Here is a 27,432-nt window from a genome sequence, read left to right as displayed (position 1 = left end):
TGGGGAGCCTGGGGAGCTCGTTCGGTTAAGCCTCTGACTCTTGATTTTGGCTCAGGTCATGATCTCATAGTTCATGGGTTCAAACCCCGTGCTGGGCTCCATGCTGACATCACAGAGCCTGCTTGGGTTTCTCTCTCTCCCTCTCTCTCTCTGCCCCTCCCCCACTCGTGCTGTCTCTGTCTCTCTCAAAATAAATAAACTTAAAATTTTGTTTTAAGTAATAAAAGTAAAATGAAATAAAATGACTCAAAGTGATTGAGGTTTCCCCACCCTGGAATAGAACATGGTGTGGTGGACTGCATACATGTCAGGGAATTGCCACAAGGAGGGGACCACACAGGGAGAGTGGCCATTTATGCCATTTAAGTAAGATTGCATAGAGCAGCAATTGAGGCTGCTGTGGGGATGGCAAAGAAAGAGAACTTCTGTTCTGAGGAGCTATGTTCAGTGACAAGACATTACAGTGAGACTAAATACCTTCTCAGCCACCCAGCCAGTCTCTGCCAGGAATCAGCCAGGTCTCTGCCAGGTCCTGCTAGCCTGCGGAAGTCCGGGGGGAAGCTTCTAATTTGATATCTAGCGTCTCTGATGAATACAGGTCAAGGTGAATGGATCCATTTAAAAGCTCTGCTCGTAAACTTTGTAAAAACCCAAAGGAGGCTCTGACCCGGTTCTTATTCTGGTGCTTCTGTTAACCACCATCCCTCCTTTTCCAGGAGAGCCCTAAGTCTCTGAAAGAGCCTGTTTTCTCCCATCACAGAGGATTCCATTGGCAGATCATTATATAGCATAAGGACTATTTATTGATCTTATCTCACTTATTTTAATGTCCCTGGGAGGAAATACTGGTTGTTCTGCCATGCTGACCTACTCTCTAGCACACTTCTTTTGGTCTTGTGTGTGTCACTCCCTCCTGTCACTCCCATTTCTCATTTCTCACCTATTGTCTCAGATGTTGTGAGAACTGAAGTCAGGAAACACCCTCACAGTTCTGAAAATAGGAACTTAAGTATCACAAATAGTGTAGTTTTTTGCTGAGAGATGGTTGACATTTCATGTCTGTGATTAAAGTGTATAACCTCCAAGCTCTCATTAGCAATATTTCTTCCACTTAGGTGCCCAGATTAATAGTTTTAATTCCACGTTTCCTTTTGGTAATTTATTTTAAATATTACAATAGTTCATATTTCTTTTAAAAGCAGATTAATTCAGAGAAATAAGAAAAACACATTTGGCAGTTTTTGAGTTAACATGTTTATATTTTATAATTTCCTAAAAACATCTCCAGTGTGTTATATCTTAGCTGATCATTTAGCAAATGTAATGGGCTTTTAAAACTTAATAACGAAAGCAGCTGCTATTTTTACTTTAAAATATACTTTCAAATAACTACCTATCTAGGGTGAGTTATCTATGTTAAGCAAAATAGTAAAAGAATAACTTTATCACTTGTGAATACCTTTACCACTTGAAAGTGTCCTGTGTGAAAAAAAAGAGTAGCTAAAAGTTTCGTGTGCTGATAAATTTAGGGTACTTTTTTTTTTAAATGTCTATTTATAGTTGAGAGAGAGAGAGAGAGAGAGAGAGAGAGCACCAGCTGGGGAAGGGCAGAGAAAGAAGGAGACATAGAATCCAAAGCAGGCTCCAGGCTCTGAGCTGTCAGCACAGAGCCCGATGTGGGGCTTGAACTCACAGACTGTGAGATCATGACCTGAGCTGAAGTCAGATGCTTTACCGACTGAGCCACCCAGGTGCCCATAGGGTACTTATTTTTAAGTCAGCTTTGTTTGTTTAAAAGTTCATGCTGTGCTCTTAGAAATACACTTTTCATGGGGCGCCTGGCTGGCTCAGTCAGTAGATCATGCAACTCCTGATCTCAGGGTTGTAAGTTTGAACCCCACTTTGGGTGTAGAGATTACCTAAACATAAAATCTTGGGGCACCTGGGTGGCTTAGTCAGTTGAGCTTCTGACTCTTGATTGTGGTTCAGGTCATGATCTCAGGGTTGTGGGATCCACATGAGCTCCACATGAGCATGGAGCCTGCTTAAGATTCTCTGTCTCTCCCTATGCTTCTCTCCCCCATCTGCATGCTCTGTCTCTCAAAAAAATAAAAAATAAAATCTTAAAATGTGTGTGTGTGTGTGTGTGTATAGTATATATATATATATGTATATATATATATATACTTTTCATAAGAGTTTTTTCTTAATTAGAGAATGAACTTTATCAGTGATATATATGGAAATTTCTAACTTTGAGAGCTCAGGTGTTTGTGTAAATGATGTGCAAAAATAATTCTAAATTGCCTTTTGTTTCACTGTAACAGGATAAATTTTCATAATTCATACTAATCATATCTCATATGTCAGATACATAAGTGGTTTAATTCAGTTTCTTAGTTGTGATATTCAGTGTGATTCAGGGTGAGTTCTGAATATTTAAGTATAGTTAGTATGTCATATTCCTTCTTCCCCTCAGCAGTATTAAATTTAATAAATGAATAATTGAGAATTTGCTTCATCTGTCTGTGGTTAAGCACATCACTACATCCCTTTTACTGCCATTGGCACTGAGCAATTAACTCTGAGTCCACAGCCTAGGAATATGAAAGGAAAAACTGCTTCTCCAAGAAAAACTGATCATTAATATACCTCTTTAGAAAATCAGTTGGTAAAAAAAAAAAAAAAAATCAGTTGGTTGGGGCATCTGGCTGGTTTAGTCAGGAGAGCATGTGACTCTTGATCTCAGGGTCATACATTATGTATGTATTTTGGACAAGATTAAGAAAGGGCAGATTCTCCACACTATATTTATCATTATTGGCCTGAACTTGAGATGAGTTAATAGGAGGTTGAAACTAAATTTTTCACTCATGGTCAGGAAAAATAGCTCTTCCACTTCCCTGTTATCAGAGACCTTTAATGTTCAGGAAATTAAATCGTATGCCGAAGGTGTTTACCGTGCTCCTAACCAGATCTGTGAGTGTGAATGAGCTTCTGGTGGGGTCTCAGAAGCCATCACACATAACTGGGAACTATGAATTGCCAGCCTTGATTGAGATACTGCTGAAAGCACAACTTTAAAAAACAAAGAACAAGAAAGTCTCAGCCCATTAGCCTTTACCCCAGCCCATGCTGGGTGCTGTTTCTGTTTTGTTTCTATCCCACAAATCCACCTATTCTCATAGAACATTTTATGTTTCCATTGCCCATCATAATTTCATCATATAATTTTGCATAGTTTATATTTTATATAAATCAAATGGTGTTTAATTCTGTATTTTTTTGTCTGTTTTTATGAAGGTTCACTCCAATCAGCATTTTTACAATTTATACTGATTATGTCATACTGAAGTTTTAATTTCAATTGGATGCTTTATAATGAGAGGAAAGTACAAAATCAGAAAAACAGGTTATTTTCAGAGATATTTTGGAGGGGTTGTTACTGATTTTGTGTTGTGATGCTTGGGTGGTTCAGTTGATTTAAGCATCCAACTCTTGATTTTCGGCTCAAGTCATGATCTCAGGATTCTTAAGATGGAGCTCCGGGTTGGGCTCTGTGTTGACAATGCAGAGCCCACTTGGGATTGTCTCTCTCCCTCTCACTCTGCCCCTCCCCTGCTGGTGTTTTCTCTCTCTCTCTCTCTCTCTCAAAATAAATAAACTTTAAAAATTTTCTGATTTTGTGTTAGGAAGGCAATATAGTGTAATGGTTAAGAGCATGAGCTTCATTTATTTATTCTTTTTTAAATTTATATTTTTTAGTAATCCCTACACCCAAAGTGGGGCTCGAACTCACAACACCAAGATCAAGAGTCATATGACTCTGAGCCAGTCAGATACCCCAGAGCATGAGCTTTAAAGTCCAATAGACTTGGGGGGTGCCTGGGTGGCTCAGTTGGTTAAGCGTCTGACTTCAGCTCAGGTCATGATTTCACGGTTCATAAGTTTGAGCCCCGCATTGCACTGTCTGCTGTCAGTACAGATCCCAACTCAGATCCTCTGTCCCTCTCTCTCTCTGCCCCTTCCCCACTCATGCGTGCTTGTGTGCACTTGTGCTCACACACTCTCTCTCTCTCATAAATAAATATTAAAAAAAAAAGTCCAGTAGACTTGGTCCAGATCCTGGCTCTAGCTGGATGACCTTGGAAAATTTTTTATCCCCTCTGACCTTGAATTTCTTTGTCTGTAGATTGGATTAATAATATGTCTGATTGGTATCATTAGGATTAAAATGGGAAAAAATCCAAATAAAGCATTTGACATAGTGCCTAGCACATAACAAACACTCAGTATGTGTTATTGCTGTTAATGATATAATGATTTATGTTTTTTTCTCTTAATTCCTGAATAGTGGGAAATACTTGAAAAAGGCTTGGAAGTGTACGTATTAGCAGACCTTGACTGTAGTCTTCTCATAGTAATCATATCCTTTTTAAAGATTGCATAATCTAGGGTTGAATTTAGATGCTTGATGTATTTGCAATGAACCAGATTCCAGTCACCTTACTGAAGATTCATCTTTATAAACTGTAGAAATTAAAACAGTAGTAGTACAAGTTCATATTTAAGACAGCAATCTGACCCAAGGTTTTGTAGTTTGTAGAACTGACAGTGTTTAATGTTCTCCATAAATTCATGGGGTTTAATAAGAAAAGTACATAGACTTTTAGACCTTGAACATAGAGAAACACTAATTCAACCCCTCATCAAATGAGAAAACTGTCGGCAAGTTGAATGAAGAATTCATCTAAAATTCTTGTTTTGTGCATACGATATAGATAAAACTTTACAAAAAGAAAGAACTACTTAATAATCATTAAATTGTTGCCATCACTCTAAATATTCATCTGATTATTATAAATGAGTATATAATAAATATTAATGTTTTTTTTTAATTATTTATATTTGAGAGAGAGAGAGAGAGAGAGAGTACAAATGGGAGGGGCAGAGAGAGGGAGAGAGAGAGAACCCTAAGCAAACTCCATGCTGAGAGCATAGAGCCCAACTTGGGGCTCAAACCCATGAACCATGAGATGATGACCTGAGCCAAAATCAAGAGTCAGACACTCAACCAATTGAGCCACCCAGGAGCTGCCCCCTTCTCCCTATTTTAAATAGCACTACTATGAACATTTTTTCTTCCAAGCTGCTGTCCTGCTATTTACCTCCTTCCTCCCAATTAATTCCGAGGGGAATATTTCCACAGATTAATTGAGATGTAGTGTTACATTCTAGTTACTGATAGTTAGGTTCAAACTCATTTCACAAGTAGCTTGGCAATGAAAACTCAGATACTAGAGATTTTACTAAATGTAGGTCTTCTTAGGTGGTTGCTTTTTATTAAACTGAAACATTTTTTACCAGCACAGAGTGAGTTACAAAGAGAGTTTTTAAGGAAAAAGGAACAGGGGAGGTGTGAGAAAACCCTGGGGAAATTTGATAGTTTCCTAATTCCTCCTGAATCTGATTTTCAGAATGTTGTTTTATTTCCTCACACAGTATACCAGGCACACTCCAGTTCTTAAAAGTAGAGATAGAACTATTTTAAAGATAATATATAAAATTTTCAGATTAACCACAAATGGGCTTCCTTCCATTAGTGCAGATGTGAACATGTTTTGGACTTCAGCATCATATAATTCTTTTGTTACAGAGATCTACTTTCATTTCTCAGACCTTAAATACAGATGGGAGTTTCTGTCTTTATAGCAGTCCTGCTGCCAGATACAATTCAGCCTTGATGGGAAGGAAGTCTTGTGGCCAGATGGGTGGAGATCCATGTACAAGGCCATAAAGATAAAAATGGAAAGAAAAGGAAAACTATAAAGGCTTCAGGACAGGGTTCTACAACAAAGATGAACTGGCAACTGCTGGCAACTGCTTGTTCTGAGGGTTGGGGCTTCTTTACAATTATGAAAGAAATGATTCCATTATTTTTATTTGTAACTTTATTTAGGGGATAGTAATTTCATACAGATCAAAATTCAAATGAAAATTCTTTCTTTTTAATTTCTTCTTTCCGAGCCTTAGTTTGTTTGTTTATTTATTTATTTTGAGAGAGATATTGAGAGAGCACAAGTGGGGAGGGGCAGAGAGCAAGGGGGACAGACGATCTGATGCAGGCTTTAGGATCCAAAGCAGGCTCTATGCTGACAGCAGAAAGCCCAGTGCAGGGCTTGAACTCACTAACCGAACCATGAGATCGTGACCTGAGCTGAAGTTGGACACTTAACTGACTCAGCCTCCCCAGGCACCCCCAAATGAAAATTCTTTTTCTATTCCTGGCCCCAGCCAACCCAGTTCCCCTTTCTAGAGGCAACCAGTATTACTAGTTATATGATTATCCTTCCAGAGGTATTCTGTACGTATACAAGCAAATATGTGTGTGTGGGTATGCATTATGTTTCTGTGTATGCACACACGTGCTCTTTATCTTCATTTTTCCTAACAAATGATTGTATCGTATACACACTGTGCTACACTTTGCTTTTTTGCCCAACATTAGATCTTGGAAATTATATCAATAGAAGATCTTTTTTATTCTTTGAAAGCACTTTAAAAAGGTCATGTGTCGGGGCACCTACGTGGCTCAGTCGGTTGAGCAACCAACTTTGGCTCAGGTCGTGATCTCGTGGTCTGTGAGTTCCAGCCCTGCATCAGGCTCTGTGCTGACAACTTGGGAGCCTGGAGCCTGCTTCGGATTATGTGTCTCCCTCTCTCTCTCTGCCCCTCCCCCGCTCATGCTCTGTCTCTCTCTCTGTCAAAAATAAACATTAAAACAAATTTTTTTTAATAAATAAAAAAATAAAATAAAATAAAATAAAAAGGTCATGTGTCTATATTGGGTGAGAATAATTCTTTTTTTTTAATGTTTATTTTATTTTTGAGAGAAAGCATGAACAAGGGAGGGGCAGAGGGAGAGGGAGGCACAGACTCTAAAGCAGTCTCCAGGCTCTGAGCTGTCAGCACAGAGCCCAATGTGGGGCTAGAACCCACAAGCCATGAGATCATGACCTGAGCCGAAGTTGGACACTTAACCGACTGAGCCACCCAGGTGCCCCAGGTGAGAATAATTCTTAACCCAGGGATTAGGCCTGGTACATGCATAACAGTGTCCAAGAAATGTTTGTTGAGTGAAGGAGTGAGTGAATTATTTTATTAATTTAAGGTACAAATAAAAAGAGGCAGAAAGCTGGGGCACCTGGGTGGCTCAGTTGGTCAAGCGTCCGACTCTTGGTTTCCGCTGAGGTCGTGATCTCATGGTTTGTGGGTTTGAGCCCCACATCAGACTCTGCAGTGCATGTTCACACAGACTCTCCACAGCATGGAGCCTGCTTGACATTCTTTCACTCCCTCTCTCTCTCTGTCCTTCCCCCGCTCACTCTCTCTCTCTCAAAAAATAAATAAATAAGGCTAAGAAAAAAAAAGAGGCAGAAAGCTAAGAATTGTCTGAAGTTCTGAGATGGTTGAACTAATGCTGACACTGGACAGAGGGAAATCCAAGGGATAACATCATGAAACGCAAATTTCCTTTAAAAAGGCATATCTCTTTAAGGTTTCATAGTAGGAGATGTCAATAGGAAGAGATTCCTCTGGAGGTAGGGGGAGAATGGGATGGCTCTTAGCTCCAGGGGTTAAGATAGGTGGTCCTAGCTCTGCTGTGACTGGGCTCTGGGGCCTAGAACAAGTAGGTTCATATCTGTGCTATCTTCTGTTCAAACGCAAAACAAGGGAGTTGGGAGTAGATTATTTCAATGGGCCATTCTGGCTCTAAGATTGTGTAATTTATAATTCTGCAATTTCCTGTCTGATTACCAAGATATTCATTGTGTTGAAACTGCATATACAGAGACATAAAAAATGGTGTCCTTTCTCTAAGAGTCCTACAAGTTATTGGTAAAAATGTGAGTATTAAGAATCCAAGATTTAGGGGTGCCTAAATGAGTGGCTCATTTGGTGTCTGACTCTTGATTTCAGCTCAGATCATGATCTCATGGTTTGTGGGTTCAAGCCCCCCATTGGGCTCCACACTGACAGCACAGAGGTTGCTTGGGATTCTTTCTCTCTCCCCCTTCTCTGCTTGTGTGTGTGCTCTCTCTCTCTCTCTCAAAAGAAATAAATAAACTTTAAAAAAAAATCTATGGGCGCCTGAGTGGCTCAGTTGGTTAAGCCTCCAACTTTGGCTCAGATCATGATCTCTTGATTCATGAGTTCAAGCCCCTCATCAGGCTCTGTGCTGTCAATGTAGAGCCTTCCTGAGATCCTCTGTCTCCCCCTCTCTCTGCCCCTCCTCCCTTTGTGCCTGTGTGCACACATGCGCTCTCTCTTACAAAAATAAACATTAAAAAACTTTTTTAAATCTATCTTCCTTAAAAAAATAAATAAAAATAAATTCAAGATTTAAACTATAAAAAATAGTTTGCAATGATTATATTCCTCACAAAAATGTATCGGCCAAACTATTAAGACACAAGCAGATTTGTAGGGGATAGAACTAAATACCCCATACACTGATACATTTTGAGAAAAATAATACTCTGTAGTTTTAACCTGTAAGAGGCCAAAAAAAAATCAGATAAATAAAAATTATAATATTAAAGTTATTCAGTAGTAAATGTAATTGTTATAAATGTATGTAATATATTCAACAGTATTTAATTATTAAATATATTTAGTTATTAAAGTAGTAAGTAATAGTAAACATCATTTATAGTAAAATAAATCTTTTTTTTTCTCTTTATTTTAGTTAAGTATGAGAATGAAGCTAGTCAATATTGGGATACATTTTATAAGGTTCATAAGAATAAGTTTTTCAAGGATCGTAATTGGCTGTTGAGGGAATTTCCTGAAATTATTCCAGTTGATCAAAAAACTGAAGAGAAGACACAAGAATCATCATGGGATAATGTGAAAACTGGTGCTGCAAATTGTTTCTCAAGAATGCACTGCCCTATTATGCCTGAGGAAAAAAATCTTGGTATGAAAAGGTGTGGTTCATCAGATGGTCCAAGCAGAGCAAGATCTCATTTTTCCAGCCTAGACTCTGAAGAACACAGCGAAGGACCTCTGAAGACCGAATTGTTTCCTGGTAGCAGTGCCACTTTCAGAATCCTTGAGGTACTGTCCTGCAGGGGCAAAGATGGGAGGTGGCAAATAATTTTAAAATGTATATTGCATATTACTTTATTAATGATCCAGATTTTTTAGGGGGAATAATGATCAAATCTAACTAGAAAAGGGTTCAGTATGCCTTTGTGCATAAAAAATATTGAAGGGACTCACATGTATAATCAGGCTCTAAGTTTGTGATTTTAATTTTTTTTTTTAATTTGTTTTCATTTCTAATTTGAAGGCAGTTTTAAATACCAGTAAAGTTTTGGCCTTAATTTCTGTCTCTTTCTGTTATTACCCCTTTTTAAGTGAAATAGAAATAAGTGAGATATAATTAGCTATAATCCAGTGTAGACCTTGACTTTCTTTCTTTCTTTTTTTTTTTTTTTTTTTTAATGTATTTATTTCTTTTTGAGAGAGAGTGAGAGCAAGAGCACAAGCAGGGAAGGGGCAGAAAGAGAGGGAGACACAGAATCTGAAGCAGACTCCAGGCTCCGAGCTGTCAGCACAGAGCCCAAAATGGGGCTCGAACTCAAGGACTGTGAGAGAATGACCTGAGCCGAAGTTGGACGCTTAACCAACTGAGCCACCAGGTGCCCCTTGACTTTCTGTTTTTAAAAGTAAATCTCCTCCTTTGGGTTATAAAGGTATCTATACAAGGGATTTAACCACTCTTCACATTTTACTAACTTTTTTTTTTTTCATTTATACTATTTTATATAGTTGAGCTATACTGTACCTGTATTTTGAGGTTTTGGTTTTTTTCTATTTAACATTATATCATAAGCAGTTTTTTCTATCTTAAAAATTCTCTATAAACATTTTTGTGGCTGCAAAATATTTTATTATGTGGAGTACTTTAATTCTGCTTATCTGTTTTTACAGTACTGAGCATTTAAATTGTTTTCAGTTTTCTACAGAAAATATCTTTGGGTATAGACTTTTCTGTATTTCTTTTATTATCTTGGGTCAGATTTACTAATTCGTAATTTATTTTAAAAATGTAATGCTCTTAGTGGTACCTGGGTGTCTCAGTCATTTGAGAATTCGACTCCTGATTTCAGGTCATGATCTCATGGTTTGTGGGATCGAGCCCTACATCTGGCTCTGTGCTGACAGCGTGGAGACTGCTTGTAATTCATTCTCTCTCTCTCTCTCTCTCTCTCTTTCAAAATAAATACATAAACTTAAAAAAATAATAAAATAATAAATTTAGTGCTCTTAAAATATATTGCCAAATAATTTTCTAAGAAGCTGTATTAATACCAATTTATGGCAATATATGTCTGTTTCATTACACTCTCATTGGTTAGAATATTCTTACTTAAGTGCTTTCCTTTTTGACAGATGAAAATTACACCTTGTTTTAATTTGCATTTCTTTGGTTGCTAACTAGGTCAGATAGTTCTTCAGATGTTTAGAAGACAGTTGTATTTCTTTTGTGTTCTATTTATTTCCTTTGCTAATTTATCTGTTACTGTTTTTTTAATGAATTCTATCCTTTTATCATATTTATTGCCAATTTTTTTTCATAGTGCATTGGTCACCTTTTAATTTGGTTTGAGTTTTGGTATATAAAAATTTCACATGTTTAATTAATGAATTAATGTTTAATTAATTTCACATAGTTAAATTAATCAGTGTTATTCTTGTGGCTTATTCCTTTGCTTTTGAGTTTAGAAAACTCTCCTACACCTAGAGATCCAGTAAATTTATTCTAGTTTTTTTTTTAATGAAAAAAATCTAACATTGGTGAAGAAAATTTAACCTTCTTTTCATGATATTTGTTTATTCTTTCAATTTTTTAGGTTGGCTGTGGTGCCGGAAATAGTGTTTTTCCAATTTTGAACACTTTACAGTGAGTTTTAAAGTTTTCTCCTACAAAATTTTACATATGTATGGGGTGTTGAGAAATTCTGGGAAAATGTCACGTGTATGCTGGTAGTGTTCTTATTCTCATATAAACAATCACTGAAGCAAATTTCAAAGAATTGTTTCAGTGTCTAATTTCACGTAAACTAGGAATTACTATGAAAAGAATGTTTCACAGCTATGAGTTGTCCACCATGGGTCAAAGTAATTTTTAAAGCTTGTGTTTGCATGGGTGAGAGAATAAGAAAAGAGCAAGGGATTTGACCCTTCCACTAAGCTGTGAATTGCTAACTTCAGAAATCTGTTTGTTCCTCCAGGTATGTAGGTGCCATTTTACACACACAGAATTGAGTTTAAAGCTTATTCTTAACCCTCATTTTGTCATCACTTCTGGAGCCACACCCAGTAGAAGACCTTCTTTTGTCAAATAACTTGAAAATGTTTGAAGGTAACAGCAACTAGTCTAAGACTAGACTAAAACTCAAAAAAGCAGACAGAGATGATAGGGACAGAGGTGTTTTCCTGACACATCCTTCCTGTTCACTGCTTCACGTATATGTTGTGGTATTTCCATGATGAAGACACTTCTTACAAAGCTTTTCTAGCACCTTTTACCTATTCTGTTTTGTTTTTGTTTTTTTTTTTAGTTTTTTTTTTCTTTTTTTACATTTTATTTATTTTTGAGAGACAGAGAGAGACAGAGCACAAGTGGGGGAGGAGCAGAGATAGAAGGAAACACAGAATCTGAAGCAGGCTCCAGGCTCTGCACTGTCAGCACAGAGCCCGATGCAAGGCTCGAACTCACAAACTGTGAGATCGTGACCTGAGCTGAAGTCGGATGCTCAACTGACTGAGCCACCCAGGCGCCCCTCTGTTGTTTTTTTTTTTTTAAGTTGATACAATAACTTTCACATTATTTTTTCCATTATAAAATCAACATGAGCACATTGCAGAACATTTCCATTAGAGGACAGAGGGGTGGGAATCACCCATCATCCTAACATAGCTACTGTTTGTTATAATTCCTGTCAGTCTTTATGTGTATTTTAAATTCTAATGATGCTATTTTTTTAGTGTTTCCTTGTAATACAATGAATTCTCATATACCCACCACCTCAATTTAACAGTTAACACAATGCCAACATTATGACACTTTTTTTTTCTTTATTTATTTTTATTTTTATTTTTATTGAGAGAACTTGTGAGCAGGGGGAAGGGACAGAGGAAGAAAGAGAAAGAATCCTAAGTAGGCTTCCACGCTCAGTATGAAGCCCAACCCTGGGATCATGACCTGACTCAAAATCAAGAGTCAAATGCTCAACCAACTGAGCCACCCAGGTGCCCCTTATTTTATTTTTTTAAAGTAGTCTTCACACAGGGGCACCTGGGTGGCTCAGTCGGTTAAGCGTCCGACTTTGGCTCAGGTCATGATCTCTCAGTTTGTGGGTTCGAGCCCCATGTCAGGCTCTGTGCTGACAGCTCCGGGCCTGGAGTCTGCTTTGGATTCTGTGTCTCCCTGTCTCAGCCCTTCCCATGCTCATGCTCTGTCTCTCTGTGTGTCTCAATAATAGATAAATGTTAAAAATAAATAAATAAATAAATAAATAAATAAATAAATAAATAAATAAATAAAGTAAGTAAGTAAGTAAGTAAGTAAGTAAGTAGGCTTCACACCCAGTGTGGAGCCCTACATGGAGCTTGAACTCATGACCCTGAGATCAAGATCTGAACTGAGATCATTAGTCGGACAGTTAACCAACTGAGCCACCAGGTGCCCCCAGGACACTATTTTTAAATACTTATGATGTAGCGCCAAAAAAATCAGGATATTCTTCATTACTAACATAGTAAATAGTAATTTCCAAATACCATCAGATTACCAGTTAAAGTGGCCAGGCAGAAGTGATAGAACTGCACATTTGCAGGTCTGAATGGCCTTTCTCCTTTTGTCTTTATTCTCTTTGTTTTCCCTTTTCCTCATTTCTGGGCCAATGTTTCCTGTTTTATTATACCACGTAGCCAGTTTCCTTCACCCGAGTTATCTCTGAGCTTACGGTACACAGAAATTTACTACCTTGGCAGTTGATAATGTGTTACTTTATGACTCATCCCAAGGTATTATTTAGCATGTCATTTCTTTATGTCTTGTGTCTCCAGCCACTGCTTGTATTCCTTGAGGTAGAAAGCATATTTTACCCTAATCTGATTTTCCAGGTAGCCCAACAGTATAATACAGATAGTTAGAGCTCAATACATATTGACTAATATCTCTGAATCCCCACTTGTTAGTAATATTTTTCCCTTTTTACTTCTCCCTCCAGCTAATAATTGCAATCTTTTGCTTCCTTGCTCCCTGATTCTTCATGGCCCTGTCTTTTTTAAAAAAGTCATTGTAGTTCGATAACGCAAGATAATTAATTCATCATTAAAAGGCAATCAGTGATTAGCCTTCCAAAGGGAGGATTAGACTTTTTTTTCCCACGTAAGAAATTATGTTTTATTACTTTTGGAGAGTACAGGATTAGTGTTTTACATTTTCAGAATATTTTACCATAATTAGACCTCTGGAATTGAGAGGTCATATCATTCTCCAAGGATCATTTAATTCTTAAACCCCCTGCCAAGGGAGTGCTTTGTGGTGTGGTGTTAGTAGTGATATTTACACCTGCTTGCTGGGAGAAGGGCCAAGGCAGTCAGCTGATTTTACAGAAAAGCTCTGGAAAGTCATTGGGTGGTCACAAGACTTCAACTTGGGCTGCTGATGCATGGGAATTCAGTCTCAGAGGTCATGCTGCTGTCCTGGTAGGACCACATGGCAAATGGCACATACTTTCTTTAACTGCTAGACTGTTCTATATCTTGTGGGTGTTTAGTAACCACTGCCCAAAGGTTGACTGCATACCTTTTATAATGAGCTAGATGTGCCCGTGTCCAGAGAAGCATTTTGAGTTATATGGAAGTTTTTATAGAACCATGATAATTTCTTAAGTTTTTAAGTTCCTAGAAGGCAAAGGCAGATCTTCCTATAATATGATAATAGTAATAATAGTAATAGCAACAACAATTATAATAATGACTAACATTTATTAGGTGCTTACTCTGAGTTAGGAACCTTCCTAGAAACTTCTAAGAATCCCTTCAATCCTCACAGTGACCTTAGATGCCATATTTATCTCTACTTTATAGATGAGGAAACAGGATTACAAAGAGATTAAGTAACTATTCCAAGGTCACACAACTAAGTGGTATAGCCAGGATTCAAACCATAGACAGTTTGGTTCCAGAGCCCTTGCCCTTAGCCATCATATTACATCGTGCATCTGAGTGCTTACGGAAAGTTTTCAAACACATATGACCACCCAGCAAATTAAGAGTATGAATATATGGATTTCATAGGAAGCAATAGGGGTACAGGCTGCAATAAATCACTGTTGGTTTTTTTTCAATGTTTATTTATTTTTGAGAGAGACAGAGACAGAATGCGAGTGGGTTAGGGGCAGAGAGAGAGAGGGAGGCACAGAGTCTGAAGCAGGCTCTAGGCTCCAAGCTGTCAACACAGAGCCCGACGTGGGGCTCAAACTCATGAGCTGTGAGGTCATGACTTGAGCCGAAGTCAGACGTTCAACCGACTGAGCCACCCAGGTGCCCCTAAATACTGTTTTTATTTGGGACAGACGAAAAAAAAACAAGCAGTGCAAGTCATAACCAAATCCTGTTCATTATACTTTAACTTATTTGGACAGATCTTAAATTGAACGCAAATCTCCAAATGCCACAGAATGAAGGACTCCTTCTCACAGTACTCATCCATGAGTAGCATTTAAGAGTATTATCTGAGCCTGGGTGAGATTTTATTTGTGGAATTCATATTTGTGCTTGTATCCCATATTTATTTAGTAGTTCTCCTTGCTTGAAATGTCTCCTGAATCAAAGTTCTAATTATGTGTTTCAAGGCCCACTTGTATATCCTGCCACATACTGGTTTGAGCTCTCAGGATCAACTCTGCTTCTCATCCTTGGCACATGACTCCCACCTTTAAGCCCTATACCATTTATCCTTCTCCCCATTCAGCATTGCTATCCCCCTTCTTCAGAATTGTTAAAACTTACACCTTAGGTAAGACTTAGGAAGTCTGCCCTATCCATAACCCTGTAGAAGCTAGATAAAACCGATCATATCCCCAACTAGGCTATAAAACCCACAGGAGCCAGAACTATAGTTATAATTGTTGTTTCATAACATGCCAGTCTCTGTGATTCAGGCATGGTGCTAAGCAACATGATGCAGTAATTATTTGATACAAGCATATGAGGGATGACCGGGAAGAGTACTGACCCACAAAATTCAAAGTATATGCATGCCCATGAGTAACCATGGTCCAGACATTGTTACTGAATTTCAGGTAAAAAGCCAAATAGAACTTGTCTAAGTTCAGTGGAGGCCAATTAAGATTACTCAAGACTTTTATATGAATAAACATCCTCCAACCAAAAAATAACTGTATTTATTTACATCTGTAAATAAAGTAACTGAGTCTTAGAGAGGATGAGTCAAATTCACAGAGTTAATAAATGGCAAATTCAGGACTTAAACGCAGGTCTGTTTGGCTTCAAAATCCATACTCTTACTATTTTATTGGACAATTTCATTTACTAACTTGTATTCTAATTCTTGATACATACATGAGTCTTAATAAATGTTTGAAAAAACTTGAAAAGATAACTAGGAGTTAATATATTAGTATTTTTTTACTCTTTTTTAGAAGTTGTATTTACATGCTATTAAAATACATATGTATTCCTGTCCCATTAGGGCACCAGAGCCTCTGTGAGAAACTCAAGAACCAAATGAGTTGTACACACAGAAAGGGGACTGAAGCACCAAAGAACACAAGGGTCTGAGCATCCTTGCACAAGGGTAGCACTTGACTAGGCAACAAGGAACTATAGGCCCTGCTGTCTGGAGGCACAGAAGAAAGACTGGGGGGGAGGAAGATGGAGCAATGATGATGGATGGCGCTGGAGGGTTCCTGTGTGAGAGTGTGATGGGACGTAAGGCAGGTAGGCCCAAGCAACGGAGAGCTTTAAAACCAGGACAGGAAGGGGCACCTGGGTGGCTTAGTCTGTTGAGCAGCCAACTCTTGATTTTGGCTCAAGTCCTGGGATGGAGCCCTGTGTCGGGCTCTGTGCTGAGCATGGAGCCTGCTTAAGAGTCTCTCTCTCTCCCCCTCCGTCCCTCTCCCTCACTCATGTACACTCTCTCTAAAATTAAAAAACAAAACAAACAAAAAAAAACACAAAAAAAACCAGGACAGGAATTTGAAAGTTACCTTGTAGTTAATAAGTATTTGAGACAATGCTGTTTCAGAAGTAACATGAAGGCACCCATACACCATTATAGAGAACACCATCTACAAGGAGAAACAGTAAGCCAGGTGTCATCCAAAATTTTATTAAAGAAATACCTTTTAACAAGTTCAAGCCTACAGTTTCCTTTCTTTTGTAACCTGAGCATATGTGAACTCTAAATTTAAATATTTCTTCCATTTTCATAGGAATGCTCCAGAGTCCTTTCTTTATTGTTGTGATTTTGCTTCCGGAGCTGTGGAACTAGTAAAGGTATGCCTCATATTTTCTTTAAAGAGAGCCATGTAAGGATATAATTTATTTGTTGTTGAAGTGATATTTTTTAAATGTTTCAGTGTTATCTGTAACCATTTTTAACTGAGCTTTTACTAATTCTGGGAATCACATCATCACCTGATGCCTAAGATATTACCCTAAAATGATAGAAGTTATTTTGAATTCAAAATAAAGCTGGGAAAAAAAAGGAAAATAAAATGAAATAAAAATGAAGGGACTGGTACACCTAGAAAGGTCAGCAGGTCCTATGAGGTGATCTTATTCATATTTATGTCCCTAGAGCCCTATGCACAGACTGACACATAGTAGGCACTAGTTAAATTGAAACTATTGAAAGTAAAACAAATTTTGAGAAAGTATATGATACAAATGTAAAATGTCCTAGACTATTTGGAAAACAGTGGGGAGCCTGGGTTTGTTTGACCAATCCCCAAAAGCTAGTAAGCATTACCTTAGCAAAAAGTACTTTTAGGAAATGGGAAAGGAAAGGAAATTCTGCTAACAGAAATGTGTAGTCAATAGATGGAACTTAATTTCTGATAACAAGAGTAATAGTTATTCATGGTAGACATTTTCTAAAATACTAAAAAACCTAAAGAGAAAGATAAAATTCACCTATAATCACACTTCCTAGAGTCCTATGGTGAATTGAGGTTACTGTTTTGGTATATATGCTTCTAGTGTTGTTTTGTACTCAAACTGTGTGCATGTGCATTTGTGTGTGTGTGTGTGTGTGTGTGTGTGTGTGTGTGTACTCTAATTTTTTCATTATTTATTTTTTTTAAGTTTATTTATTTAAGTAATCTCTATACCCAACATGGGGCTCGAACTCATGACCCTGAGATCAAGAGCCACATGCTCCACCAACTGAGCCAGCCAAGGCACCCCTGCTCTAATTTTTTGAAAATAACAGCTTTATTGAGATATAGTTCACAGACCATGAAATTAACCATTTTAAAGTTATACAGTTCAGAGGCACCGGGGTGGCTCAGTCAGTTGAGCATCCAACTCTTTTGATTTCAGCTCAGGTCATGATCCCAGGATTGTGGGATCAAGCCCCGAATTCGGCTCGGAGCCTAGTTAAGACTCTTTGTCTCTCTCTCTGTCTCTCTCTCCCTATCCCTCTCTCTCCCTCCCTCTGCCCCTCTCTCCAGCTTGTACGCTCACTCTCTCTCTCTCTATCTCTTTCAAAAAATAAAGTATACAATTCAGTGATTTTTAGTATATTTACAGAGTTGTACAGTCATTACTATTAACTGATTGTGTATTAGAGGATATTTGTATCTTAAGCCAAAGGAGGCATGGACAAGCAGTGGGAGAGAAAACAGGATGATCTCAGTGCCTCCGAAATCACATAGGGTAGGCTTCCAGCAACGCTGCCTCAAAAGCCTGCCCTATTCCACTTTTAAATTTAAAAAGGGATTGTGAAGAATACTTGTTGTTGAGTCCAAGTGTTAGACTTAATTTTTTTATGGCAGCTTGAAATAAGCTAACAGAATATGGAATCTGAAATAAAATGCATTCATATTTACAGAGGGAAGGCACTAGGGAGAAATATAAAATTTGATCTCTTTATTTTAAGAAAAATGCTAAAAGTCTGCTAACTGCTTTTTTATTATTATTGTTCCTTTATCATGATAGTTGCACTCATCCTACAGAGCAGCTCAGTGTTGTGCCTTTGTTCATGATGTTTGTGATGAAGATTCACCGTACCCTTTTCCAGATGGGATCCTGGACGTCATTCTCCTTGTCTTTGTGCTCTCTTCTATTCATCCTGACAGGTAACTGAAGACACGAGAAAGGGCAAAGCAAATGTGTAAAGCACCTTTATCAATCGTGGTTTTCAGAACTATCAAAAGTGACAATTCTTGACTTTATTATTTAGTGAACTATACCATATATAACATGCAGCCTTTTAAGTGCAGTTTTTCCTTTCTTCAGACTTTTAGAAAGAAACCGGTCAAACTGCTTCATTAGTGAGCTTTCTATCACTGTCAGAGTGAAGTGAGCATATTCTGGCAAGACACATACCTATTAAAAGTGACAGTGCTTTAAGGAGATTACAAATTCAGAACAGCCTAATAGACTCCCAAGAGGGAAATTGTACTTGGTGATCAGAAACAAACATCTTTCTTTGATTTAGCATCTTACTGAATGTTCGTGAAGAGGTGGGTTGGGAATCTGTTTGGCTTCATACCAGTCTGTCACAAGACTTTAAAAAAACGTGTTTTAGGGGCGCCTGGGTGGCTCAGTCGGTTAAGCGTCTGACTTCAGCTCAGGTCATGATCTCACGGTTCGGTTCGTGAGTTCGGGCCTTGCATCGGGCTCTGGGCTGACAGCTCAGAGCCTGGAGCCTGCTTGGGATTCTGTGTCTCCCTCTCTCTCTGCCCCTCCCCTACACGTGCTCTGTCTCTCTCTGCCTCTCAAAAATAAAGAAAACTAATAAAAAAGAATGTGTTTTAAAGAAGCCCTCTAGGGAATTAGGGGTACTCAAGATTTGCCAGATTAACCTTGGACCTTTATAATCTAAGGTTGGCCTAATGCTGTCATTTAAATATTTATGACTTAGATTTTTTGTTCACATAGTGTTTTTTTTTTTTTTTTTAAGTTCATTTATTTATTTTGAGAGGGACAGAGAGTCGGAGTGGGAGTGGGAGAGGGGCAGAGAGAGAGAGAAAGAGGAGAGAGAGAATCCCAAGCAGGCCCCACACTGTCAGTGCAGAGCCTGACACAGGGCTTGATCCCATGAACCGCGACATCATGACCTGAGCTGAAACTAAGAGTTGGACGCTTAACTGACTGAGCCACTCAGGTGCCCTGTTCACACAATGTTTTGAAACAGTAAACATAGCTTTTGTTCAGAGAGGAAGTAGAAAGACATATTACCAGCTATTAAAATGATCACTTCTCTTAGAATTTTGCCACCTCATGTATATTAAGACACGTGTGGTGTCAAGGGTTGTGCATTTGTAAGTTTTCTTAAAATTGGGTTTTCTGCTCTGGTAGTAGATTTAGCTCCAGGAATGTTCCTCTGCTGGTAGATACAGACTTGATATCAACCACTCTTTGATGAGTGTGACACTTTCCCAAAGAAAGTGGGTTAATATGTGCGTTTTCCTTTGCAATTATAAAATCATTAAGACCCTTTACGGTCCTTTTACTTCTCATTCAGAGATGAGCTTTTTGGTTGCTTTTTGAAAGACAAATTAAATTTTCAAATAAATCTAAATGAAACATATTTGTACCTGGTGAGATATATCACATTCCATGAAGCTACATTTCCTCCCAGTTTCTATAATCTATGTCTTTCTACTAATCTGGGTAGAATATTGGCATCATTCAGGTACTGGTAGAAAGATGTCATCTATGTATTTTGTCTCATAGTTAAAAGAATGAATAGTTAAAAGGATGGAGTAGGTGGATAGAGAACAAGATTTTCTATTTGACACCTGTAACAGGAAGTGTTTAAATTCCAAATAAGACCACAAAACCACTACTTGAAATTAGTTTAGATAATGTATTTTCTTATGATTTGAACTGAATGTTAAAAAGAAGGGGAAGCAGATGTCTTGGAAGGATTACTGTCATTCTATAGTATGTTCATTCTATGTAATTATTATAAAATAAATTTACATGTATCATGTCCCTAGCCATTTTCTTGCCTAAAATGGTCTAAATGACCTAAAAAAAGGGTGAATGCGTAGAAGGAGGGCAGTAGTAAGTGAAAAGGCAGGACAGTATCTTTAGAGTCATTTGGGACAGTGATATATTTAGCCCCGTGAAAGTGTTGGAAAAGTGTCTTCCTGACAGCTTGGAAAATCCATGCACAAACGAATGGCAAGCGATTCTGCTAGACCTTGAGTCTGGGCATCCTAGCCCAAATGGGAATAAGCCACAGGAGGCTACAAAAGAAGAGCTAACTGTCCTTATCATTAAAATAAAATACAGTATAATATGTTTACCACAGATCCAAGCAGAGAGTAGGTAGTCAATAAACACTCCTTTTTAAAATCTCTTCTTCCTTTTCCTCACCCTCCAACTAGAGGCAGATGAGGATAGCAGAGTTGGCCTGAGTGGAATAAAGAAAGAAAAGGAGCCTTCACCCATTATTGTCTTGTCCATCTCCCCCAGCTCTCTCCCACCAACAGTTCTCAGGAAGTGGCTCTGGAAGTTGGCGCTGAGCCAAGCAAGATGGGATGATGAAGAAAAGCAGCTCCCCACCCTTGCCTTTACTCACAACCCCAGACATTAAAGGATAATTGGGAAGAAAGGATTTGCAGACGGAGATGGCTGTATTTGGCCCTTTGTTTTTCTGCATCTTTGTTTCATGCTTGTTTTAGTAATCGTTGCAGAAAGATATTTTTCTCAGTACATAAAACATTTCTTCTGAAAGTGGATATTTTAAGGATTAGATACAGTTTTCTTTAATTGCCAAAGCCTAAGGCCATAAGCACAGTGTGAAAATAACCTGTAATAAAATAAACAAGGAAAAATATTTTTCTTTTTTCCCTTTCATGTACTTATGTTCCAGTTTTTTAAAAGAGCATTTCATCTAATTATGCCACCTCTTTCTGTTATATTTCTGTCTTGTTTTCATAGTTACTTTAATTTCCTCACTACTTCCTTCAAAACCTGACACAAATCTGGCTTTTCACTCCATTATTCCACTGAACAGTGTTTTAACTGGAAGGATTTACAGATTATCTAATCTGAAACCCTCATTTTTAAAGTAAGAAAAATCTAGAAGCTTTAAGTAGCATGGATGAAGCAGAGATGGGGAGGACTTAGCACACAGGCTGCCATTTACCATTCTCTGCTCAGGGCAGACACTGATAACTGATTTTGTACCCTGATTGTCATTCCCAGTGAGCCCTAAGAGCCCTTCTCAATAGAGCTCTGTAGGCAGCCAGTGTCAGTCACTTGGCATTAATATGAGATCTGAAATCTTTGCCATCTCTGGCCCATAATCACACATAAGACCATAAACCTAACCAAAAACATTAAGCCAAGAGCAGTCACAAGGGGTCATATTTGATTGAGAGCCAAATGAAAAGAATAAATAATAAAAGAAAGAAAGTAAAGGCTTCCCAGTATTGAGCTGGGGGTGGAGTGTGAATAGAATTTAAATAGGCAGAAAGTAAGAAGGAGAGAATTCTTTAAGGGGAAACCATGTGAACGAAGGCATGGACTGCTTCAGAGCCAAGCATATAACAGTTTGGCGAGAGTTGATGCTTCACATTGAGAAGTAATGGTAAAGATGTTAGAGAGATTGAGACCAGTTGTAGGAGATCTCAAGGGCCCAACTAAGAAATTAAGATCTTATCCTATGGATTAAAATCATGAACATTTTTGAGCAAAGGGATGATTCGACAAAACCATCATTTTAAGCGGAATAATTCATCAGTAATATACAGGAAGACTTAACAAGGGGAATAATAAAGCATGTTAAGAAGTAGTGTGTTTTCAGGCCTAAGGAGGTAGAAGTTTGTACTAAAGGAGCACCAAAGGGAAACAAAAAAGAGAAAAAAGCCATCAGTTAAAAAAAGAACACCTAGAATTGGATGACTAGATGGTTATGGGGAGGTTAGTGGAAGAGGAGAAAAAGGAAAGGGGTTAAGGATGTCTCTGAGGTGTTAACACTTTGATGAATGATGGTACCTTTGAACTAAATAAAGGAGAAGGAGCTAGTCTGGGAGGAAAGATGATCTCTGTTTAGATATGTGCAATTTGGAATAGCTCTACAATATTTTTTTATCTTCAAGGAAAATGAAGCAACTTCAGTGTTTATCTGCCTTGGAACTACCTTAACTTGATGTAAATATCAGGAGCCATCTGTGGTTTTGCAGGGCAGCTTTGACATCATATATCAAGCTCTCTGAAGTCACCACTCTTGTCATTTGGGTGATTACTTGATAGTCTAGGCCTTTTGATTCTTATCATTTAGCAAGTTGGTACCCTTTTTCCTTTCTATACAAAATATATATATTTTTGTTGCCCTTATTTTTGTGGGTTAGATTTTTTGGCCCCATCGAGCTTTCCTTATTTTATCTCTAAGAAGGTTAGGATGTGGCATGTAAAACAAGATTTCTGTAAACAGTGTCTTGCTTTGTTTTCAAAGGATGCAAGGTGTTATAAACCGACTGTCCAAGTTACTGAAGCCTGGGGGAATGCTGCTATTTCGGGACTATGGAAGATATGATAAGACTCAGCTTCGTTTTAAAAGGGGTATATTCAGCTTGGAGTTATTTTCATGTGTTTTAAAGAATGCTTTGTTTATATTTTATTTCAAGTTTTTGTTTCTTTTGTTTGAAGGAATACTAGGTTTCTCTGATCGCAATTATTTTTTTTAGGTCATTGCTTATCTGAAAATTTTTATGTGCGAGGAGATGGTACCAGAGCATATTTCTTTACGAAAGGTATGCTTATCTATAAGGGGAAATAATTAGCTGTAAAAAAAAAAAAAAAAAAAAAAAAAAAACTCTTTGGTTAGTCTGTCACCACACTGTAGCTGTTCTACATGAAAGCTTGAAAATGGCCTTTTTGCCTTTTAATCTTTTCCCAGCTGAAACTGCTTTAAAAGAATCACTTGTTTCATCTTATACCCAAATGAAGATGTAGTCTGTTCCATTTTGGAAGTACTGTTAGCCCCGATATGAAGAAGCTGATGACATACCACAGCCAAAGGAGGGAATTTGATTTTAAGAGTCCATAGAAAATTACTTGTCTCTTGTCAATTTCTCCTTTAAAAAAAAAAAAAAAAAAAAAAAACTTTTAAAATGAATTCTGCATGCAAGGATTTTCTCCAAACTTATGTGAGCACTTTTAAAATGTGCCATTTGGGGTCTCTGCAAACTAACAAAAACTCAGAACAGAGGGCACCTTTCAAAATATTTAAATTTGCAACCAGTAGTAAGTAATGTATATCTATTTATGCCTGCTATGTTAAACTGTGTATATTGGTATATTTCTGTGAAGTAGAAGAAACCTATTTGGTTTCACAGGTTTCCTTAACTAATTTGTACTAGAGAGTTTCTTGGTTTAAATGAAATTTAGATGGTCAGTCATTCCATTGTTCTTGACTGTCTCCTTTTCCCCCCACCAAGCCCCAGTCACATATACATTTGATTGCCACTTTTGTCTCAACAGGGGAAGTCCACACTATGTTCTGCAAGGCTGGGTTAGATGAGAAGCAAAATCTGGTTGATCGTCGCTTACAAGTTAATAGGAAAAAACAAGTGAAAATGCACCGAGTGTGGGTTCAAGGCAAATTCCAGAAACCATTACACTTGACTCAAAAACCCTCCAAATTGGTATCACCACTCCTTTCTCATGGCTGAGTTATGCATCATGTTAAGGTACAAACCAGAGGATTACACTATTCAAAGACTTCTGTAAATCTTTCATTTTTGAAAGGGAAGACAAGAGAATTTGTATATCCTGCTGTTTATCATGGGTGAGCTCTTTTGTTCATTTTAAGCACTTGTAAATGATTTGGAAGAGTATACCATATTCTGTGCTCAAGCTTGTTTGGGTTTATTGTGTCTAACCATTTTGTTTGTTCTTTGAATTTTATAAGCATTCAGTTAAATGACTGATATAAGTCAGATGATTCTGAGAAACTATACCCTGCCATTTTTTAGAAGTGGGAAAAAAACATCTATTTATACATTAGTCTAACACAGTTAAATTCTCTTCCTCTCTTATCTGATAGCGGAAAGGCAGCTCTCCTTGTTTCCTTGGCCAGTCACAAAACCAAGACTAAGGTGTTTGTTTTGTTGTTGTCTGTTTTTTCCCAAAACTCTTTTTTTTTTTTTTTTTGATTCAGAAACTAATGTCTGAAATAGAATGTTAGTTTCTCTTTCCTTTCCTAAAATTGGGGAAGTATGACCCAAGCTAACATTATTTTCAGGCTATTCTTAGGCAGACAAGTTGTAATCTCTCTTTAAGACAACTGCTATACACGAGAAAATTCTTAAATTGTAGCAATTAAAAATTTATTTACCACCTTGCCTCAAAAAGGGTATAAGTTGGCTTTCAAATTGTACTTTGTAAAAACAGAGTTTCTAAGATTGGTTTTTCATTTGTTATACAACATCTACTGGGTACTTACATTGTGTGAAATTATATGGAGTAATACAACAAAGACTCAGTCCTGTCTTCAGGGAGCATAAATAGGATCTGGCTGGCAAAGAAAAATGTGCACATCCCAAGCCTCTCAATCACAATCTCTGATAATATATGAACAGGTACTCAAATAGGGAACTTATCAGCTAGTGGACTTTGGTTATGAGCCACAGAAATCTGGAAGAAATGGATAGTCTCTTGAAGGACCACCATGGGAAAAATTTAGTTCCCACTGTTTTTTCCTTTTTGAATTCACTTAAAATTCAGTTTTCTGTAAGAATGTGATTGGTCCCACTTGGGTCATGGATTCATCTCTTGACAGGTTGGGGCAGGGTGGCTTCATTGACGATGCGACTGAATGTATGGAGTGGAGAAAAGTTCCTCAAAGGAGAATGAAGACCTTGTTATCAAAAAAAGAGAAGAGGGATGCTGCCTAGTCATAAACATGTCACGTAGTAGTGGTAGCAGCAGCAATAGTGGTTCCAAAGAGAGAGAAAGATTAGCTGGTGGGAAGGAAAGGGGAAGTATCAGCATTCTGGGGGAGGTGGGTGTGAGGCTAGTCCTTGAACATGTGCTCTCAGAAGATGATGAAAAACAAGTGTGTTTGGTATGGACCATTCGAGATGAGGAATCATGGACAGAAGATAGGGAGGTCAGCTTATAGACAGCTTTGAATAGAAGAGCACATTTTGGGGGGTCGCTTGGGTGGCTCAGTCAGTTAAGCATCCAACTCTTGATTTCTACTCAGGTTATGATCTCACGGTTTGTGGGATGGAGGCCCCACGTCGGGCTCTGTGCTGACAGCATGGAGCCTGCTTGAGATTCTCTCTTTCTGCCCCTCCCCTGCTTGCACTCACTCTCTGTCTCTCTCAAAATAAATAAATTTTGAAAAAAAGGGGGAGGACACTTTGGGTTCTAGTCTCTGGATTGGAGCAATCTGAAGTTTGTTTCTTTGTTTCTGTTTTATCCTACTGATAGCATGTTATGAATATATTTAGAGAGATTAGGGCATCTTATGTAGAATGGAATGCAGTGAGGTCAGACGTGGGAGCAACGAGGATCACAAGCTTTTTGCATATACTTGCCTTGGTAGCAATTCCTCAGAAGTACAATATTAAGGTTTCTGTTTAAATATGCTTACGTCAATAATCCAAAAGTTGAAATTTGCCTGAGACTCTTCACTCTGTTGTATTTCATAATTAAAGTGTACATTTAAAGCCAAACTAATGAACGTATTACATACAACAAGGGCAGTTAGATAAGTTAATGTTGCTATGGGAACCCCAGTAGATCTTCTTGTGTCTCAATTTAAAAATCATGGCCTAAGGTGGTTTTAAAAACAACAGAAGATAAAATCATTCTCACATCCTCACACATGTAAATCATTCTCTCTCTCTCTCTCTCTCTCTCTCTCTCTCTCTCTCAGTCCTAAATAGCAGATTCAAGCCAGGCTTTTGACTGGCACAGTAAAATTCAGCTTTGTGTCTTTCTATAATGTATTATAGCATGTAGTTAACCTTTAGAAACTTCAAAAATACATCAACCAAATTTGGACTGTGAGACACAAACTGGGCTCTTTTGGGCTCCGTCTAGCATAGACCTCTTAATCCACATGGCTGCTCAATAGGTCATTTCTACCAGTGTCTTCTGCTTGTCTGGTCAGTCCTTCTCTTGCTTAGCCCACCTAAATCAGCCCCCTACTTAAAGTTGCTGCTAGACAAAATAACAGATTTTTGGCAGAGGGGAAAAAAAAAAAAAAAGGAGTGGGGGGGTAACCTTTTGCCTATAGATAATAAAAAATCATGTGGCAATCCCTATAAAATACCACCAGCATTCTTCACAGAGCTAGAACAAACAATCCTAAAATTCATATAGAACCAGAAAAGACCCCAAATAGCCAAAGCAGCCCTGAAAAAGAAAACCAAAGCTGGAGGCATCACAATACTTCAAGCTGTATTACAAAGCTGTAATCATCAAGACAGTATGGTACTGGCACAAAAACAGACACTCAGATCAGTGGAACAGAATAGAGAACCCAGAAATGGCCCCACAAATGTATGGCCAACAAATCTTTGACAAAGCAGGAAAGAATATCCAATGGAAAAAAGACAATCTCTTCAGCAAATGGTGCTGGGAGAACTGGACAGCAACATGCAGAAGAATGAACCTGGACCACTTTCTTACACCATACACAAAAATAAACTCAAAATGGATGAAAGACCTAAATGTAAGACAGGAAGCCATCAAAATCCTTGAGGAGAAAGCAGGCAACAATCTCTTTGACTTTGGCTGCAGCAATTTCTTACTTGACATGTCTCTGGAGGCAAGGGAAACAAAAGCAAAAATGAACTATTGGGACCTCATCAAGATAAAAAGCTTCTGCACAGTGAAGGAAACAATCAGCAAAACTAAAAGGCAGTCAATGGAATGGGAGAAGATATTTGCAAATGACATATCAGATAAAGCGTTAGTATCCAAAATCTATAAAGAACTTATCAAAATCAACACTCAAAAAAACAATCCAGTGGAGAAATGGTCAAAAGACATGAATAGACACTTTTCCAAAGAAGACATCCAGATGGCTAATAGACTCATGAAAAGATGCTCAACATCACTCATCATCAGGGAAATATCAGTCAAAACCATAATGAGGTATACCACCTCACACCTGTCAGAATG

General features: G+C 37.9%; 1 protein-coding gene across 13 annotated transcripts in view; it reads left to right on the top strand.

The window, feature by feature from the left end:
• METTL8 (methyltransferase 8, methylcytidine) overlaps positions 1-27,432 on the top strand; it is a 96,833-nt gene that overhangs the window by 60,256 nt on the left and 9,145 nt on the right. For 10 of the 13 annotated variants that reach the window (XM_042994684.1, XM_042994692.1, XM_042994690.1 and 7 more), the window contains 7 exons: positions 8,750-9,120; positions 10,923-10,972; positions 16,542-16,605; positions 18,271-18,410; positions 22,748-22,854; positions 22,980-23,045; positions 23,776-24,082. In XM_042994684.1, the coding sequence (XP_042850618.1) occupies positions 8,750-9,120; positions 10,923-10,972; positions 16,542-16,605; positions 18,271-18,410; positions 22,748-22,854; positions 22,980-23,045; positions 23,776-23,966 (989 nt within the window). In that variant the 3' untranslated portion in view covers positions 23,967-24,082. Of the gene's footprint in view, positions 1-8,749; positions 9,121-10,922; positions 10,973-16,541; positions 16,606-18,270; positions 18,415-22,747; positions 22,855-22,979; positions 23,046-23,775; positions 24,151-27,432 lie in introns of those variants that run through there. The other 3 variants (XM_042994693.1, XM_042994687.1, XM_042994696.1) reach the window with 3 other exon arrangements.

Source organism: Panthera tigris, chromosome C1 (genome assembly GCF_018350195.1).
Source record: "Panthera tigris isolate Pti1 chromosome C1, P.tigris_Pti1_mat1.1, whole genome shotgun sequence".
Lineage (NCBI taxonomy): Eukaryota > Metazoa > Chordata > Mammalia > Carnivora > Felidae > Panthera > Panthera tigris.
The sequence above is the reverse complement of the archived record's forward strand: the minus strand, read 5'-3'. Positions and strand labels throughout refer to the sequence as shown.